The following is an 18,445-nucleotide window of genomic DNA, read 5'->3' as shown; positions in this document are numbered from 1 at the left end:
GTCTCTGTAATGACGAGCCTGTCTGAGTACCTACAGCTGCTGAAAGAACCCATCCCGCACGGAGCTTTGAAGTGCAGACACGCAGACAGCCAAGCATCAGTGTCTGGAAACCTTCCACATGCAAGTCCTCAGCGGCACTGGTGGTGGCTGGCACATTTGGATCTGGCTGGCGTGGTTACTGGAGCCGGGATGTTAGGAAGAGCAAGGGAAAAATAAAAACAAGCCCCGCGGAGGAAGGCAGGTGCGGCTGCTCCGCTTTCCTGCCCTGAGGGAGTCTGCATTTTGCACTGTGCTGAGGGGGAGAGCATGGCAACTGTCATGCTAAAGCTCCAAGAAGCCTATTATGTGCCTTTCATAATGAAATCTGAAAGGATCCCTCATGAAGAGATAGATGCAGGAGAGAGGCAGGGAGGGAAGGAAAGGGACAGGTCATTCTGGAAGCATCCTGGCTTTCATCTCTCCGACATGTTTAGGTGAAGAAATGCTGACGTGGGAGGCTGAAGAGCATTACTTGCCACTCTACATCGTTATGAATCTTCCATTCTATGTGGTGATCATTCGCTCTTCCACTTTACTGTGAAAAGGCAGGACTCGTGTGTTGACATTACGCATGTGGGACGGGGCACCTAAGGAAAGTGTCTCAGGCCCTCTCACGTTTCACACACACACACCCTCCCGTTCTGCACATTTGGCGGTTTGATGAATAGGTGCGGGAGGCACAGTGTCCCTGGTGGGAGCTGTTATTTCAGAGCAGGTGGCTCAGCGCCTTGAGGATCAAAGCCCCTGAGGCTGCGAGGACTGCACAGGTGCAGGGGCCCTTTGATCTCAGCTTGGAGTTTCTACCCACCGCAGATCAAGCAGCCCCTCAGACAGGAATTTGTGTAACTACCTTTCAGTCTGGTGGTGGCGTGTAGGTAGATGAGAGCAACCACCCCAGAACAAGCGAGAGAACAAGCGATCGGGGTTGGCTTTTCGTGCTCCCTAGCTCTGCTCTCACCCCACCTCCCCTGCGCGTTTACCGCCAATGCCCGTCAGTGCTGACCACTCACCCGCACTCCACCCACCCAGGGCGGCTGCCTTTCCTTGCTGCCCAGGGAACCAGGGGCAGACCTGCAGATTAGTTAACCAGAAGGCTCCGTCCTGGCCCCGGGAATATCCTGAAGCCCCCGCGCACCCCGAGGCACAAATTAATCACTTTCGCCCTGAGGTCATCTTACCTGACCGAACGTTGGCTGACCTGTATTAAGTACTTTGTGTACGCCAGGCTCTGTTAGGTTTCTTCATCTCCGTTGTCTTTTTTGACTGATTTCTTACTCGTTTGAAGTCCTTTTTTTTAAAAAATATACTGACAGGGATTACACAGTTAGTGCTTTTCATTATTATTTAGTGAAATCATACAATGATTCTCGTCTCATCCCCCTGCCTAACTCAGAACACAAAATCATTTTCTCTTTCTTTTGGATCCTCACTGTGTTGAATACACAGAATAGGTGCTCCACACCCCCGCACCCCCAACCCCCAAGTGGCATGATAATGTGGGTGAAGTGTATTGAAATGGACACTTTCTAATAAGTAATTAAACTCAGTTGATCGACATGTTCCATATCTTGGTGGTTATGTGCATCTTAACACACATGAATCTAAGTTCAGGTTGTATACCAGTTACTAGTTTATTGATAGTAAAAGGTGCGAGTTCTGTGCCCCTCCCAACAGCATCACATTACCGCCTCTGTTCCACGTAGGGTGGCCACTCTCCTGGTTTGCCCATGAATGAGGGGTTTCCTGGGACACAGAACTTTTGTTACTAAAACCAGGACCACTGTAGACAAACCCGGGCATTTAGGGATGCTAGTTGTGAGAAATTATTTCCTTAGCGGAAGGAATTGGCTGGACTTTTATAGGAAATGGATAGCTGTCATTTAGTTGCACTTTTCCAGTTACAGGCATGATTTGATATTTCCCATAGGCCCCTTGTACAGAGTGTGTGTTGTTGCTTGCTTGCCCTGTTTTACACTGGATGCTGTGTAACATTGTTCATGCACCTGACAGCTGGTAGCAGAAAGGCTTGCTTCGGGAAGCTCAAAAACTTTCTAAAAATCCTTTTTTTAACCAATTCCTTTTTTGTATATAGAGTGCTTTACTAATAGTCATTTTAGAGTCATCATGAAATGGCCATTCAGTGTAATATTGAAAAAGAAAAAAGGATTTAAAGTAGCTGGCTCCAGTAAGGATAGTCCTCTGAAAGGGATGGAAATATACCAAATTGCCTTGGTTACAGTTTCCTGTGCTCTGAACTTCTAATTTTTTTTTTCTGCTGAGCTCTCTAGATTTCCTTTAGAAAAGTTTTTAGTCCTCCTAGCTAGAACTGTTATTTAAATTAACTGTGTTGCCAGAACCGGTTTGGCTCAGTGCATAGAGCGTCGGCCTGCAGACTCAAGGGTCCGGGTTCGATTCCGGTCAAGGGCATATACCTTGGTTGCGGGCACATCCCCAGTGAGGGGCGTGCAGGAGGCAGCTGATCGATGTTTCTCTCTCATCGATGTTTCTGGCTCTCTATCCCTCTCCCTTCCTCTCTGTAAAAAATCAATAAAATATATTTTTAAAAAAAGAAAAAGAAAAAGCTTTAAAAAAATAAAAAAAATAAATTAACTGTGTCTTCTTTCAAACTATGCAATAATTTGCTTGTGTGCTTAATGATTAGCTTCTCTCAGCGTTGCTGGTCTCATCACAAAGTGAAAATATACCTGCTGGAGGATATTATCTATTTTCCTGCCTTTTCTTGTCTGTCTGACTTGGCCCAAGCAGAGACACCTTTAGATACCTTTGAATAAAAATTAGCTATACTTCTGGCGTAAGACAATTCCACTTTTTTTTTTTTAAGCTTATCTGCATAGACAGTCGTGCAACCTAATAGAATAAATATAATGTTATGCAAGTTTTTCAGATTCTCTTTATTAAGCTTGTCCAACATCATTCTACCAAGGAATAAATTTACTTTCTGAAATATGCTTCAATAATGTTGTTTCAAGATTGATATTACTCGGTGTACATGCCCGCTCCCTCAATATATTTCTGAATATTGATTTTGAATCTTAACTGATGTTACAACTACAACTTGCATATTTACTGCCAACACACATAGGAGTGAAAAATTCTGCTTGAACTGGTGAGATGCTGCTCACACCAATGTACAGTACTCTGACGTCATAGAATTCTGTATTTTACTCAGTGCTTGTGCGGAAAGGGTTCCACTTGATTAGCATCAAGTGATTTTCAGGCTCAGGTTTTGCTCTGAGCGTGGCATGAGAAATGTGCATGAATAACTGTGGAACAGCCATATCACAGTTGTCTGCATGGTATATTTCGATAACCATAAAATTTTTAAATGTGACTGTTGGCTCTATAGTTGAATAAATTTTGGGGTGTGTTAATGATGACCTTATAGGAGTCAACAGTAAAAAGAATAGACCTCCATTTCCCCTTACAATTCTCTTGTAAACATTTCATGCCACTTGGTGAATGAAACAAAATGCCTCCTATCAGTTGCATGCATTCACTTCACCCATCTTCACAGCAGCTAACCTTGAAGCCAGGTGCTCTGTGGCCACTGGAGGGCAATCATACTCCTCCTGGCCCATCCTGGTCACAGTGTGATGGGCGAGACAGACCAAATGGTCACCCAGAGAAAGACCAGTGTATCTGAATTTGTAGGTCATTTTAGAATGAAAACTTTCTATTTAACAATTATTACGTCAATTGTAATTATATTTCAAAAAATGGTTAATGCCTCCAAACTATTTAATGGCTATTTCCCTTGTTAACATCATGTTTTTGAAGCTTATCTGCCCAGCACATTCATTGTACTATTATTTTCTCATTAGTACTTAACAAAATCAAACAAGTGTCCCTCAGAATTCACTCGGTTGATATATTGCTAGCAACCCCCATCCCCACCCCAATCCCCAAAAGGAAAGATTTTATTTCATTTTTTTCTTAGGCTGTGTATCATGATGGTGGGCACATATATAATTTCCAGTATTTTAAAATACTTAAAATCTGCCCTAACCAGTTTGGCTCAGTGGATAGAGCGTCAGCCTGCGGACTGAAGGGTCCCAGGTTCGATTCCGGTCAAGGGCATGTACCTTGGTTGCGGGCACATCCCCAGTAGGGAGTGTGCAAGAGGCAGCCAAATTGATGTTTCTCTCTCATCGATGTTTCTAACTCTCTATTCCTCTCCCTTCCTCCCTTCCTCTCTGTAAAAAATCAATAAAATATATATTTTAAAAATAAATAAATAAAATAAAATAAAATACTTAAATCTCCATTGGTGACTCGGTGGCCTTCACTGATGTCATCTAACTCTCTCATTTATGACTATATTAGTCATACTTTGTTTTTCTGTTGACTTGCCAGCCTGTAGTTAAATGGAGCTAGTGAGCCCTTTTCTGAACATCTGTGTCAGTGTTGTGTGGAGGATAGGAATTGAATTGGAGAAGGAAACAAATGTATGGCCTTCATAAAGACTCAGGGCGCTTTTCTGCTTAACTCCAGTGGTAAACAGGCACGAAGCGTTGGTTGTATATGATGACTGTGTTAGTGGATGACCTAATGGCTGTAGGATGGCAGTCTTTGGGAGTGGCAGGGAGCGGAGCAGAGCGGCTCAGCTGGAGCCCAGGCAGGCCAGTTCTGCAGACCCTTCAAAGCCCGGGGCCTCCCCACACCTCCACCTACCCTCTGCCCCACGCACTCATATGCCAGTCACAGCTGTCATCTTTTCCCCCCTCAACTGAGATAAAATGACGATTTTGCTGGTTGGAAACCACTTAACACTAACATGGGGGTGCTTGGGTACTCAGACGAGTCAGAGAGCCTGGCATAGAGCCTCTTTGGCAACAATTTCAGTTCCCCCAGGGAAAGAAAATAACTTAGATTGTTCATGATGAAATTATATAGGCTATGGTTCAGACATAAGTGAGAACAGGACTTACATGAACTTTAACAAAAGATCTCCACCATTGGGTTTCCTTAAGCCCAGACTGGACTTTCCTCCTGGACCATGTGGGCCACTCTGTCTCTTATTTAACTAAGGAGGCAAAATTGCTTCGTATAATATTACGTAACTAAAACAAAACTAACAAAATTGTTCATGGCAGTTACCAATTTGTGATGAAGTTATTGGTGAGTTTTATTTTCTTCTTTTCTGGAAGTCTTTACAAGTTTGTTACAATGAACATGAATTGCTTTTTAACCAAGAAAAAAAATCATAAAAAAAACTTGCAAAAGTCCATGTATAAAAATACTACATATATCTTTGCCATAGCAAGATAATTTTATTCCATTTTATTCAGTATGTTCTGACTGACTGGACCTGATATTATAATAATGAGCTCTTCCATTTGTATAGTTTCTTACACAGATTTTCTCATGTGGGACATATACTTAACTTAATAACGGTAATGGGATAGATAATAATATTTCAAAATGAGGAAATGGTGGGGTAGATATTTTATCTTGTTTGCCAAGAATTATGTAATTAAAAAATAGCAGAAATAGAGCAATAATTCTTAATCCTAGAACAATTTTCTTTATATATATATATATATATATATATATGCTATAATATCTTTTTTCTCCAATACTATGTATATGTTCTGCTAAATCCCATGAAACATATAAAGAAATATAAGACCCAGTTCCTGCCATCAAGTAGTTTATAATACAATTGGGGTAAAAATACATATGCTGGCAGAGTTAATTATCAATTCAATTGTTGTCACAGATAAAATGTGCAGTGCATAGTATAGTGCCTGGCACATGGAAGGCACTCAAGAAATGATAGATGGATAGGTGGGTGGGTAGACAGACGAATGGATGGATGGATGAGTGAGCAGATGGATGGGTGGGTGGATGGATGGTTGAGTGGATGACTGGGCAGAAGGGCAGATGGATTGACAAATTAATTAGAGGTATAGGACTATAAAGGAGAGAAGCTCACTGATCACAGATGATTGAATTTCAGTAACTATTGATTTTTATAGTCTAGAGAAGCCGTGGGCAAACTACGGCCCGCGGGCCGGATCCGGCCCGTTTGAAATGAATAAAACTAAAAAAAAAAAAAGACCGTACCCTTTTATGTAATGATGTTTACTTTGAATTTATATTAGTTCACACAAACACTCCATCCATGCTTTTGTTCCAGCCCTCCGGTCCAGTTTAAGAACCCATTGTGGCCCTCGAGTCAAAAAGTTTGCCCACCCATGGTCTAGAGATTATTTTAAGAAAGAGAAGATAGACTAGCTGGGCCTTCAAGAACTTGTAAGAGTAGAGTTTAACTCTTCACATAGAGTAGTGAAGGAATTCCAGGCCCAGGGCCCAGCATGAGCAAAGGCGGTGAGACAGAATGAGCACGATATGACTGGGAATGTCAGATCTCCAGAACAGGAATGACTTTTCTAAAGCAAAAAAAAAGGAGTTTATTTTGAAAATTGAATGGGATTACAACATAGAACATCTTGAATTTTAAGCTGAAGTATTTAAATAATCCATAAGCCTGGGCAGCTTTAGAAATATTTGCATAAAGTAATTAATGTTATAAGGAAAATGTTTTAGGCAACAAATTTGGTAGAAGTATGACTTTGTGTTAAATATAAAGATATGAGACAGTTTAATAACGGTGAATATTTGAAGTATTCAACTGGGATTTTAAAGTATTTTCAGAAAGAACTGCACAAGTTGATCTTGCTGTATTATCATTAAAATATTCCTGTATGCAATCGAAGTTTCTGAGACAGTTCTGTCAAATTCAGCTTTAGATCAATAAGTATTCTCATTGAGAACTAAAAGATTACAACATGTGAGGATACAAATCTGGCATAAAAGTTAGAGGCCTCCAAATGTTTCATGAATAATGTTTAATAAACTTTTCATATGCTAGAGGAAATGTAATAATTTATGTCTTCTGGAATATTCAACCTACCTTCTAGGCATGTCTGAAAATTGGCATTTCTTGAATGTAAGTTCTCATTGCACTAAAAGTTGTATACATCGTCACTTCTCTTTAATCCTATTTATCTTATAAAATTGATGATGTCATCATATGAATACAAGTGGTCTTTGAGTGAACATGTGGGTTAGAATCCAGCGCAACCACTGAACTGTTGGGCAATCCCAGCCAAGTTTCTCTCTGATCTCAATTTTCTCATTCATGAACATCTTGATAGTTAGGAGGATTAAATGTAAAATGATGCGCTTATGCCTGCCATGTAAGAACAATTCATGAATGATAGTTATGTTACTAGTAATGATAATCAATGTGATACACAATCATTTTCTTGTTGTGATTGTTTACTTGTCTTGTTTTATTTGTTTTAAATCATTGCTATAAAGAAAGCGAGGATCCCTTGCGGGGGGGGGGGGATATATGTTCTCTGCTGAATGAAATTATAGCTCAACATATATAGCACAGGTTGCTCATAACCAGAGCAAAGCTGACCAGCTTCTTGCCTTTTGTAGTGAGCCATCTCTATGGATTTGGACTGATGGATGCAGAAGCCATGGTGATGGAGGCGGAGAAGTGGACCACTGTTCCTCAGCAGCACGTGTGTGTAGAGAGCACAGACCGACAAATCAAGTAAGGTTTGCCGCAAGTTCATAGCACATCAATGTCTTGAAAGAGTGCAGGCCAGGGCAAGTGCTCAGGATAGCCCTGTGTTACACATGGAAGCTAAAACCCTGTGTAGTTTTTTTCTAATGTAGTTACAAACTCTAATAAAATGTCTGGGATGCTTAGCTGTTAAATCCACAAAGTAGACCCAAGTATCCTTAAAAGAAAAGCATCTCTTAAAAGGTGATTGGGTGTGTGTGTGGGGGGGGGGGGGGGGGGGGGGCTTGATGGGCATTCTTAAGATTTCTACTCTATCAGTATATCTATTTGTTGTTATAAGTATTCTTCGTAAGTCAATGTACTCCAAGAAACTGAATAGCATGTTCTGGAAACTTAACTCCATACCATGTAGTTCTCCAGAGTGGGGGAAATGCACAGTAAATAAGATTGCAGTTTATTTAGAGATCCCAGGGCCCTTTCCTAGGTTTCAGCTGCACAGACGTGAAGGCTGTGCTGACAGGGTTGACCTAGCGAGAATGTGCAGTCCCTCCTAGGTGCTGAATCCACAGAACAGGATACATCTTCAAGATTCTATTCGTATTTTGCTTTTGGCTTTCTTTTTTAGAGAGGTGGCTCTCATAAAAATATTTATGGACTTTGTTTATGATAAAACTAGAGCCATTGTAATTCTTGAGAAAATTTGTCAGGAAGCAGAAATAAATGAAGTAAAGTGGGGTTTTCCCCCATATTCATCTGTGGCATAGAATAACAGAAAAAAGATAAAGGAGTGGAAAGTGAACCAGTATTTACGGAACACTTATTAATGGCCATGCCAAGTGCTAAAAACTTATGTGTGTTTCCTTATTAAAAGTTTGTAAACATTTGGGTATTACTCCCATTTGACAAATGAGGAAGCGAGATCAGTGGGAATATTTGTTTATTCATTCACAAATTTATTTACCAGTCCAGCAACTATTTTTCTTGCACTTACTGAATAGCAAGCACTGAGCTAGATATTAAGGGGAATGAGAAGTGCTTCCTTCCCTTTGAAGTTTACAGTCTTGTGGGAGTCAAGTCAAAAAAATATAAGTAAACAATTCTAAGTTACAATAAGTGAATGTTGGGCATACAAAGGGTAGAAAATAAGAGGTGGGGACATATTTTTCCTGTGGTTCAATGACATCTCAGAGAGTGAAATTTAAGCTTTGGCCATGAAGAGTCAGCCATAGGAATAGCAGAGGGTGGGGGGAGGGGGCCCTGAGTTGGAAAACTATCCCAGAACTTGAACTGAGGCCCGTGTGGCTGGAGCCCAGAGTTTGGGGGGAGGGGGGGGTGGCAATGGCACAGAAAGAAGCTAGTGAAGAAGACAGGAACCTGTGGACAAGAGGAAGTGTGTACCCCTGGGTTACAGAGTAAGGAATTGGTAGACCAGGGTCAAATCCTACAGGCATGCTAATCCCCAAGCTTTCACTGTACCATGGTACTCTATAGCAGTGGCTCTCAAAGTGTATTCCATAGATCAGCAACTTCCCTATCACCTGGGAACTTGTTAGAAATGCTAATTCTTGGGATCTACTCCAGCCTTACTGAATCAGACACTGGGGCCAGGGCCCAGCAATCTGTGTTTTATACGCTGAGATTCTTACGTTGGAAAAGCACTACCTGTGTGAAGGTAAAAGGCCCTCAATCCCCCCTTTCCTCTCGAGTGCATCTTTCCCGCTGTCTAAAGTGTTAATCCTTTCAATGACCCAACCATTTGGTGATAGCCCTGTGTCCTTGAGTGTCCAGCGACCAGCTGCTTGTATTACATTGTGCGATGTCATTCGAGACCTGCAGGCTCTCTTCGCCAGGGCCCTCACTCAAACCCCCTCTCTCTCTGTTGCAGGACAATTCGCCCCAACAGTGCCGTGCGCTCCATCTACAAAGCGTCGGGCTGCTCGGATAACCCCAACCACCATGTCAACTACCTGGAGCATGTAGTTGTGCGCATAACCATCACCCATCCCAGGAGGGGTGACCTGGCCATCTACCTGACCTCACCCTCAGGAACCAGGTCCCAGCTTTTGGCCAACAGGTACCATGATAACCTCTGCCCACCAGAGTGTGAGTCACACTGACACTCTGCTGTTCTTTAGGGAGGAAAGGGCAGCTGCTCTCTATTTACTACCCTAAGAACTAACTAAGGGGTACACAGATGTCATGATGGACGGCCACAGTCCTCACTGCCCATACATAATTAGAGAGTGTGAAGCTGCAAAGAACAGTCGCACATATAATAGCTGGGGAATATGAAAGGGATGCTGCAGAAAAATGGAAGGCCACCTGTTGTTCCTTATCGTAAAATGACATATAGAGCCCTAACTCCTCAGGCCTCTGAGATTCTTCCCCCTGTCCTTAAATGTCCGCTGGCATTTGCTACAGATTAGCTGACTTCTCTTGCCCAAGCATTTTCTGAAGTTCAAGGAAATTCTATTTGTTTTAAAAAGGGTACTGGCAAATTTCCCCCCACAAACAGTCAATTAGTAAATGTTTTGAGCTTTGCAGGCCATGTTTCTGTTATAGCTACTCAACGTTGCCATTAGAGTGCAAAAGCCACTGTAGACGATATAAATGGATGGGCATGGCTGTGGTCCCATAAAACTCTATTTACAGAACAGGCAGAGGGCAGCTGTGGCTTGAGGAAGCTGTGTAGCTGACTGACCCCTATTTTAAAGGCTAGCCCTTTAGTCTTTATTGCCCAAAAGGGCACTCCGCTTCTCTTCTTAGCCTTGTCACTTCTCCCCACTCCCTGTGCCAGGATCCTGATAAAAGACCAGAATGTTCTAGCCCAAGCTTTCTTTGCCCCACTCGCTTTTTGAGTGGTTGGGAGCATGGGGGAGGAGGGGGTGGGGGTGAGGGAGGGGGTGCTTGTCAATAGGTGGGACCAGATGGGAAAATATCAGGTTGTCCTATACACCTCATTCCCATTATGGTTGTAAAGTACAAACCATAAAACAAGCAGAAAGAAGCCTAAAAGAGTCTTTCATTTTATATTTTTTCTCCAAGAGGAACATTTAATGGGAGTAAAAACCTCATCATCAATGGCACATAGAGTCCAAATGAAAGCCAACCTGGTATGTAGTACACGTGCCGGGGACCCTGGCAGCGCGGGTCTTTGTTAGCAGACTTAACAACAAGCCGGAGGAGGTGAGAGGCCAGGAGCCAGTGCAGGCCTGCAGATCCAAAGTGAGCCTGGGCAGTTGCCAGTTGCTTTTCAGAATCCCCAAATTCTGTCTGCAATGGGACAGAGGAAAAAAGGGAGAGCAGTAAGTAGCGCTTCCAGGTGACTGGGAGTACAGATTCCTAAATCTTACCTTCAATGGCATTTTCTTTCCGCACTTGAAAGATTTGCCGTGTTCTTTAAAACCTGACAGCTCCCATTCCGGCATGGGGACGTCTGGGCGTAGAGCTTTATGAAGCGCAGCTTAGCCAGAATCAGCGTGTGCGCGTGCAAAGAACAGAATGGCGCTGGGTCCTCCCCACTCTGCAGACAGGTCTCCGCTGTCGCCTGCCAGGTCATTGCACGTACCTGCCTGATGCTTCTTTTCAGCAAGCGAGGCCTTCACATGCACAATGTCTTGATTAATGGAGGTCACACTAGCCTTTGTTACTGAACCCAGAGAAGACCCTTTTCTCTGTTGTTTCTTTTCTGTCTTCACCATTGTCCATCTGCATGGAACCTGAAAGAGATTCCAGGTGAAACACTGTGAAGTGCACACACGGGCAGCTCTTCTGCCTCGAGCCCCTCTATCGTGGAAAAACAGGCCTTCGCAGTTGCTGTGTGCTTGGAAAGCTCAGCCTCCTCCGCCTTGCTGGGCTCTTTCTGCACATTCTGGTATTTTGTGTTGGCTCCCCCCAAAATGACTTCAGGGAGGAAACTTGTGAGCAGAGGAGCTGTGGGTTCCGCTCGTCGCAGGCGTGTGGTGGATGACGAGGTCCCTGGCGTCAGTCGCACATGCATTCTTGAACCACGGACATCTGCTTTGCTCTTTGCAAAGTGCTGAACCCAAGATCGCTGCCTGACTTGTGTCGGAGAAAAAGAAACATGCATTTCAGGCGCTCAGCGACTGGCGGTCCCGAGGTTTCCCTCAGTTTCCCCAATCAAGGGCTCCCAAGAATGAGATTTGCACCCAGAGTGAGGCTTCTGGGTCTGGAGCATTTTCTTAACCACTGCTCTTTTGGACATTTTCCATCTCAGGAAAGCAAGTAGCCCCCCAAAGAGGTACACACTCTAGACTGGAGAAGGGGCTGACGGCACCGAGAGATGTAAAGGATGTTATGAATTCATTTGTCTACAGCTCCCCCAAAACACTGCTCTGAGCGGCTGACTCCTTAAATGTAAAACAGCTGCCCAGGTCCCAAAGCCACACGTGGCCACGTTCCAGGGCCTGGCTCCCCTGTCCCTGCTGTGCTTGACACTGGTAGCATCCCTCCTACCGAGGCGGCTCTGTGGAAGACGGTTTCTCTTGGCATTTCCTCCTTCTGGCATATTCTGAAGCTTAAATTTTATGAGAGGAAATCTCTACTCAAAACCACTCCGTCTCAGGCCTAGTGGCAAGGAATCCTTGTGTCCTGTCACCTTGGCCCTGTTTCAAAACACATTCCCAGGACTGGGAGCTGAGGGCAAGAAGCACAGAAAAGGGTAGGGAGGCGGGGGGAGGCCTACTTGCCTCCTGGTCTCCTCCTCATTGGTCTGCGGGGCAAAACACTTCACCTCAAGGGAAAGGTGACTAGGTTGGGTTTTAGAAGGAATTTGTGTATCAAAGATTATTAATGAGAGCGATAAATTGTTCCCCTGTTGGCACATCTTTCCTTCAGGGAAGTCAAGATTTCTGAAGATCACATACAGCAGAGAACACTGTGCAATTAAAAGATAGGATTCTGAAAGGTTTTAAATACAGAGTTTCCCTAGTGGAGGTGAGGGGGCATTTGAGGTGAAGAGGTAGAGCTGTGGCCAAGAGTCACTCCCATCAGGTCCCTCCTGCTCCTCCGGGAGGTGCAGCTCCTCACAGGGACTGTGGATTGGCTGTTGCAGGAAGGGTGGGTGCTGAGAGTGAGCCCACACCCCCTTTATGAGGCAAAACTAGACACGTGGACAAGGAGGGGAGACATGCCGCTCCCTTCTCCCCTGGGACTGTTCTCCTTGTCAGTGTTGACAAAATAGGGATTATAGTCTTGGGCCCTGAAAATATTATCCCTAAAGGTAAATTCCCAAAGGAAATAAAGTCCTTGTCTTCCTAGACATTTCTGTGAGGCATTTCTTCAGCGCATCCTGTGTTTGCCCTCCGCACAGCAAGTCCTGGGGAATCGATATTCCACCATCGCTGAGCATGTTAGGTCTGCGTGGGCCGTCCGGAGCCCCTCAGTGCCGCCCTGTACAGGCTTCGGGGCACTTGCTGGAGCTCCTGTGGAGAACAGCTGCTGGGGGAAGAGCGTTTACCCAGGCATCTGCAGGTGCTGAGTCTGGAAGGCACTCGGCAGCATTCAGAGCCAGTCCAACTTGAGCTTGCGCCCCATTCGCCCAGCAGGCGAGCACCCCTGGGAAGCCAGGTGGATACTTTAGTGGGAGGGTGGGAGCCCTGAGTAAACAGGAGTCCCCGAATGGACAAACGGGCAGTGCCTCCTTTTCCCTTTGTTTCCCCTGCCCTCCCACCCTTTGGGTTCCCCTCTTGGCCTGTACGCCCTGCCTAACAAAGAGCTGAGCTAAATGATCGCAGCAGATTGTTTGCTTCTGGGGAGAATGTGGAGATCTGGCACCGCGGGGGCAGCCAGGGCAGCTGGGATGCCTTGAAAATGTTTTTAGACAAGAGCAACTTTAGATGGGAGCTTTTGTTCTATGACATTCACAATCTGCCCTTGTAAAAATTTTCAAACAAAAGCATGTCTCATCAGATTCTTCCTTCAGTTGCACTTGTTGAGAATTACAAAAAGCTGTCATCATCTTCCCCCTCCCTGGACCTCCCCTCCCCCAACTCATTGAGTTTTAGAGTTCCTTTCTCTGGGTTCCAAATTTTGGCCTCTGACAGAAAGCTGAAACTTTGCCTCCCTTTCTAAATTTGATTACAGCTGAGTATCTCTGCTTCTAATTAGGATCTTACGTACAGAGGAGGTGCACTTTCTAAGCTGCAAAACCTATAGCCTTCTATCATGAACTCTGGTTAAGTGTGGTGTTTATATTTGAATCATTTTGGTTGCTGCCCTTCCCACATGTTCAACAACAGACTATGGACATTTGTAAAGTGTCATGCTATATACATGCATTTGTGACTTGCAGTACAAATGATACTTTTGCAGTGAAAGTTTTTCATTTCAGTAAGGCCTCCCTGTGAGAACCCTCTTCCTTCGTTCAAAAGAAGGGATGGCCTTAGAATTAGCCAGAGCTGGGTGATCTTGACTTCACCAGTTTTTATGTTTGACTTTGGAAAAGGTGATTCTCTCATCTGGAAAACAGACCTCATAGTGTGTGCCTCACAGGGTTGTTGCAAGTATTAAATAAGACAACGTAAAGCAAGTCCTCAGCACAGCCCCTGGCATAGTAAGTACTTAGTAAGTGCTAGCCTTTATTTCCCTGCGCTTCTCCACGCACCTGGTGAATGACTCAGTCAAGCAGACGGCTGGCCCCTCTCCCAGAGGTTGTCATCTGGAGGTCTGGGGTGAGGTCCATGGATTTGCCTTTCTGATAAGCTCCCAGGTGATGCTGAAGCTGCTTGTCCGCACACCACACTTTAGCATCGATTTAAGAGATAATCCAGCTTTTTTGTACACGTTCTTGTTATTTTCGTGTCATCAGAAGACTTGTGGGCAGTATGTGCTAGCTAAATGGTGTGTGCAAGTAATTTACAGAGGAGTTTAAAATATAAAGCAGATACTTTGATAAAAGCCATCAACTATAAAATGGACTAAATCTTCACAAGATTAAGTACTTACATCATATACCTACCCACAAGAAGAAATGCATTTTGGGGTTGGTGAGTAAGATAGTAATAGTAGGCATGTTGAAAGTTTTTTAAAACTCATCTTTTTAGGTAATCAAAACCTCTAGAACCAGTATCTTTCACTCAACCTTTCTTAAATAAATGATTTAGGTTAGAGAGAAAAAGACCTAATAGTGTGTTTTCAATACCCTATTTCAGAAACAAATTATTTAAAACTTACAAAAGCCAGTAGCTAAAGAAAATAAAAAACTAAAATGCAATTGAGACAAATGAGTGCTTTAAGCATTATATATGCTCTACCTTAAATTGGGATAAAGCACTTAGACATTTTAAAACAGAGAAAACTTCCAAAAATATTGGTCTAATGTCTATTTTTATAGTGAACATAAATACTGTTTTTTAGGGTATGGTTCTGAAATTAAGATCCATTTACAATTCTAGAAATAATTCTGTACACATAGCTGTCAGTATTTATACAACATCTTATTAAACGATTGCCATAACATCATAGGAAAATGTTGTAGCCTTGATGGTTTGGCTCGGCTCTTGAAGTGAGAAAGGGGTGGGGGGTGGGGGGCTTACCGTAATTATAGGAGGTATTTCCTGGGTTACTTCCTCATAAGAATGTACTACCAGGCTTCATCCAAAATAACTTATTTGAAAACTGCTCACAGGGATAGGGCTGTGGGGCACCATTTAATAACCGGATGCATCATTTCTGCCACCGTGTGCACATCTCCATTCGTTGAGCATGTTATTAGGAAGTCAGCTCTGACAGGACAGGGTTTCACCACAACAGGAGATGTGGATACAGACCTGGAGTTCCCCTACTCCAGCTTGCTGCACACTGGCCCTGCTTCATTGGTGTCTTCCCCACACCAATGTTGCTGGCATGTGCCTGGTTTCTCCACTGATGGCACAGCAGAGGCGTTCACACTGGGCATTGGATTTTTTAGTTGCTATACAGAGACCACAGTTAGAATCTCCTTCCCAGGTGTCCACCATCTGACATTGGATTATCTTGAGCAAGTACATTCTTTGCAACACAAGTCTAGTCTACTAGCGACATGACTTCCTGTCATGTGTAGGTGATGTGGTGTTTTTAAAAGGTATAATGCAATAAACAAGGAACAGCATTAGAATAAAAGACAGGGTGAAGTTAGAACACCGAATGCCCAGCTAGTTGAAACAACAGCCATCAGTGTCTGTCTCTTTCCCCATCAACTAGTTTAGCAAAATGGAATGATTGAGTTGAGCCTCATTTTAATTCCTCTCCTCAGCTTTTATGTTCCCGTGAAATTAATGATCGTGCCAGCTCTGTGTAAAGTGAGGAGACCAGGGGGTAGCTGGTGAGCCAGATAGACAAAGCCTGTTTATATTCGAGCTTTGAAACACTTGTTTGAACGCTGATTTGTGAACATTTCTTCTTGGCACCTGGTGTATATTTAATTTTTGTTTCCAACGTAATTTAAAAGTGATTAAAAGCAATGGAACGGTTTTCAGAGGTGGACAGGAAAGGGTGGAAGGGAAGAAACAGAGGGCCTGCTAATCCGGCAGTCAAATAGCTGACCTGGGAGGATGAAAAGCTGGCCAAGGTTGTGGAAACAAGACGGCCCCTCGTGCGACAGCAGCCTCAGTCTCCTTTGTCGTTTTTGGACGTGAGGCAAGCAGCCAGATGCTCTGTCTAAACTGTTTGGGAATTGCTTTGAAGTCTGGAACTCTTAGAAAGGTATGATGTGACAAGTTGTTGCTTCAGTGCCCTCAAATGGCTCAATGGCCACCAGAATTAGAGCCTAAATTAGACTGTGGGCTAGGAAGTGGTTCTAGACTGGTTTTCCGCCTCCATCCATTTCTGTGTCAACATATTCCCTTTAGTAATGTGTCTCTGGCAGGAAAGGCAACATAAAAAGCTTCTCTCCCCCGCCTATGTGTCTCCCAGCTTGCATACTTTCTGGGTTTAACGTGAAGAACTCTTGTGTATATAAGTCAATTCTGTAATGACTCAGCAATTTCTTCTTGGCCAAGTCCAGTTTTAAGCCATAACCTTGTAAAATGAGCCCTATTTTGGTAGCACATGACTTTATAGGATCCCCATCAAATGTACCATCCTTTCTGCATAGAAGATCTAGTGCAGGTGCAGACACATTCATATAAGGAGCCACTAATTCCATCCCTGTCATCGTAAGGGAAAGCTGCCAGACCCAGTGAGGTCCTCATTGAAATACCAGACCCCTCTCTGCTCAGAGCTAAACTGTACAGATAGCATACAGATATTCTTAAAAAGAGAAAGGGGCTTTGTGCCCATGTAAGGTTTGAAAATCTCTGCCTATCGGTAACCCCATTGTGGAGATGCCCATGACATACCTGAATATCCCAAAGATCTGAGATGTTCTCCAGAAAGGAAACCTGTTCAACCTTAACTCAGCCTTTCCCAGAGTTCCTGACATGGGACACTGAGAGAATGCTGCTAAATCATTTTTATTTTTCTTGTTGCAAGGGCTCAGGAACATGCAGCAAGTCATATTCCTGTTTATTGTTTTTCTCCTGGAAATACTGCAAAGTGTCAGCCATTTACCTAATATAGCCTACAGCTGTGTCACCCAACCTTGCAGCTTTTGAATCCAGCTGGCATTTTAGAAGGAGCCTCTTTAGTATGCTTTAAAAAAAAAAAAATTAGAATCTTAATATATTGTTAGGAGAGTAAACTAGTTTTTTTGTTTTTAAAAGGGCACATTTTACCCCAGAAGGAAGAACTACATAGAACGTCCAATTATAACCACCAGTTTGCTTGGTGAACATGAAATCACCATCAACATCCACTCGCCATAACCTTTGCATTTGTCTCCACTGAAGGATAGATATGTCCCAGGAACTGGACATTGTTGCTCCTAAAACAGTGCTAGACGTATTTCCCTCTCTGTCTACCTCTCTGGCCCTCAGATTATTTTTCTTATTTCATTATTTTTTAAAAAAATAAAAATAATAGATGCACATGATTTAAAAAAGAAAAGTTCTTTGAAAATATCTGTCACTTGTCTCATCTTTTAGTTTCCACCTTCCAGGCCCCATCTCCACAGGAATCTTTTGGCTGTGTTTTCAGGAAGTCAGATGTACATTATATGCCTATATAAATGATAGGCCCATTTCTCAATGTGCTAATTTTACACATGATCTATTGATTTCTCTTTCATCTTGATGAGGATTTTATTTCCTTACTTTCTCATGTTACTTGCATCCCTCAGCATTACATCATAGGAAACAATGCGAGCTGTTTCAAGTAGGAGAGGATTTCATGTGGGGAATTAAAACCTTCGGAAATCCCTAGGCCCATGGCTGTGGCTCTGTGGTTGAGTGTCAACCCAGGAACAGAAAGGTCATGGTTCAGTTCCTGGTCAGGGCACATGCCCAGGTTGTGGGCTCCATCCCCAGGAAGGTGTGTGCAGGAGGCAGCCGATCAGTGATTCTCTGTCATCATTGATGTATCTCTCTCTCCCCCTCTCCCTTCCTGTGTTTGAAATCAATAAAAACATGTTTTTTAAAATTCATTGGAAGGGCTGGAAGATCAAAGTCTAGGCTGGAGTCTGAGGAATGACTCCTGAACTGGAGAAGGTTAGTAGGCAGCCTTTTGACCGAGTGTAATTTACATATCATACAATTCACTTTTTAATGTAGCCAATTCAGTGAGTTTTAACATATCTATATGGTTGTATAACCATGCACCATTACTTCCAAAATGTGAAACAGTTCCATGACCCCTAACACCTCCACCATAGCCCACTCACCTCCCTCGCAGGTCCAACAACCACTGAGCTGTTTGTTACCTTTTCTAGAATGTAGTCTTTTGTGTCTGATTTCTCTGACTCACCTT

At 43.4% G+C, this 18,445-nt stretch overlaps 1 protein-coding gene across 5 annotated transcripts in view; it reads left to right on the top strand.

Moving 5' to 3' along the window:
* PCSK5 (proprotein convertase subtilisin/kexin type 5) overlaps positions 1-18,445 on the top strand; it is a 417,746-nt gene that overhangs the window by 230,417 nt on the left and 168,884 nt on the right. For all 5 annotated transcript variants that reach the window (XM_036330796.1, XM_036330795.1, XM_036330797.1 and 2 more), the window contains exons 11-12: positions 7,513-7,630; positions 9,489-9,677. In XM_036330796.1, coding sequence (XP_036186689.1) covers positions 7,513-7,630; positions 9,489-9,677 — 307 coding nt within the window. The remainder of the gene's footprint in view (positions 1-7,512; positions 7,631-9,488; positions 9,678-18,445) is intronic.

Source organism: Myotis myotis, unplaced genomic scaffold, assembly GCF_014108235.1.
Source record: "Myotis myotis isolate mMyoMyo1 unplaced genomic scaffold, mMyoMyo1.p scaffold_m19_p_12, whole genome shotgun sequence".
NCBI classification, from domain to species: Eukaryota; Metazoa; Chordata; class Mammalia; order Chiroptera; family Vespertilionidae; genus Myotis; species Myotis myotis.
Note: the sequence above shows the minus strand (reverse complement) of the source record. Positions and strands in the feature narration are given on the sequence as shown.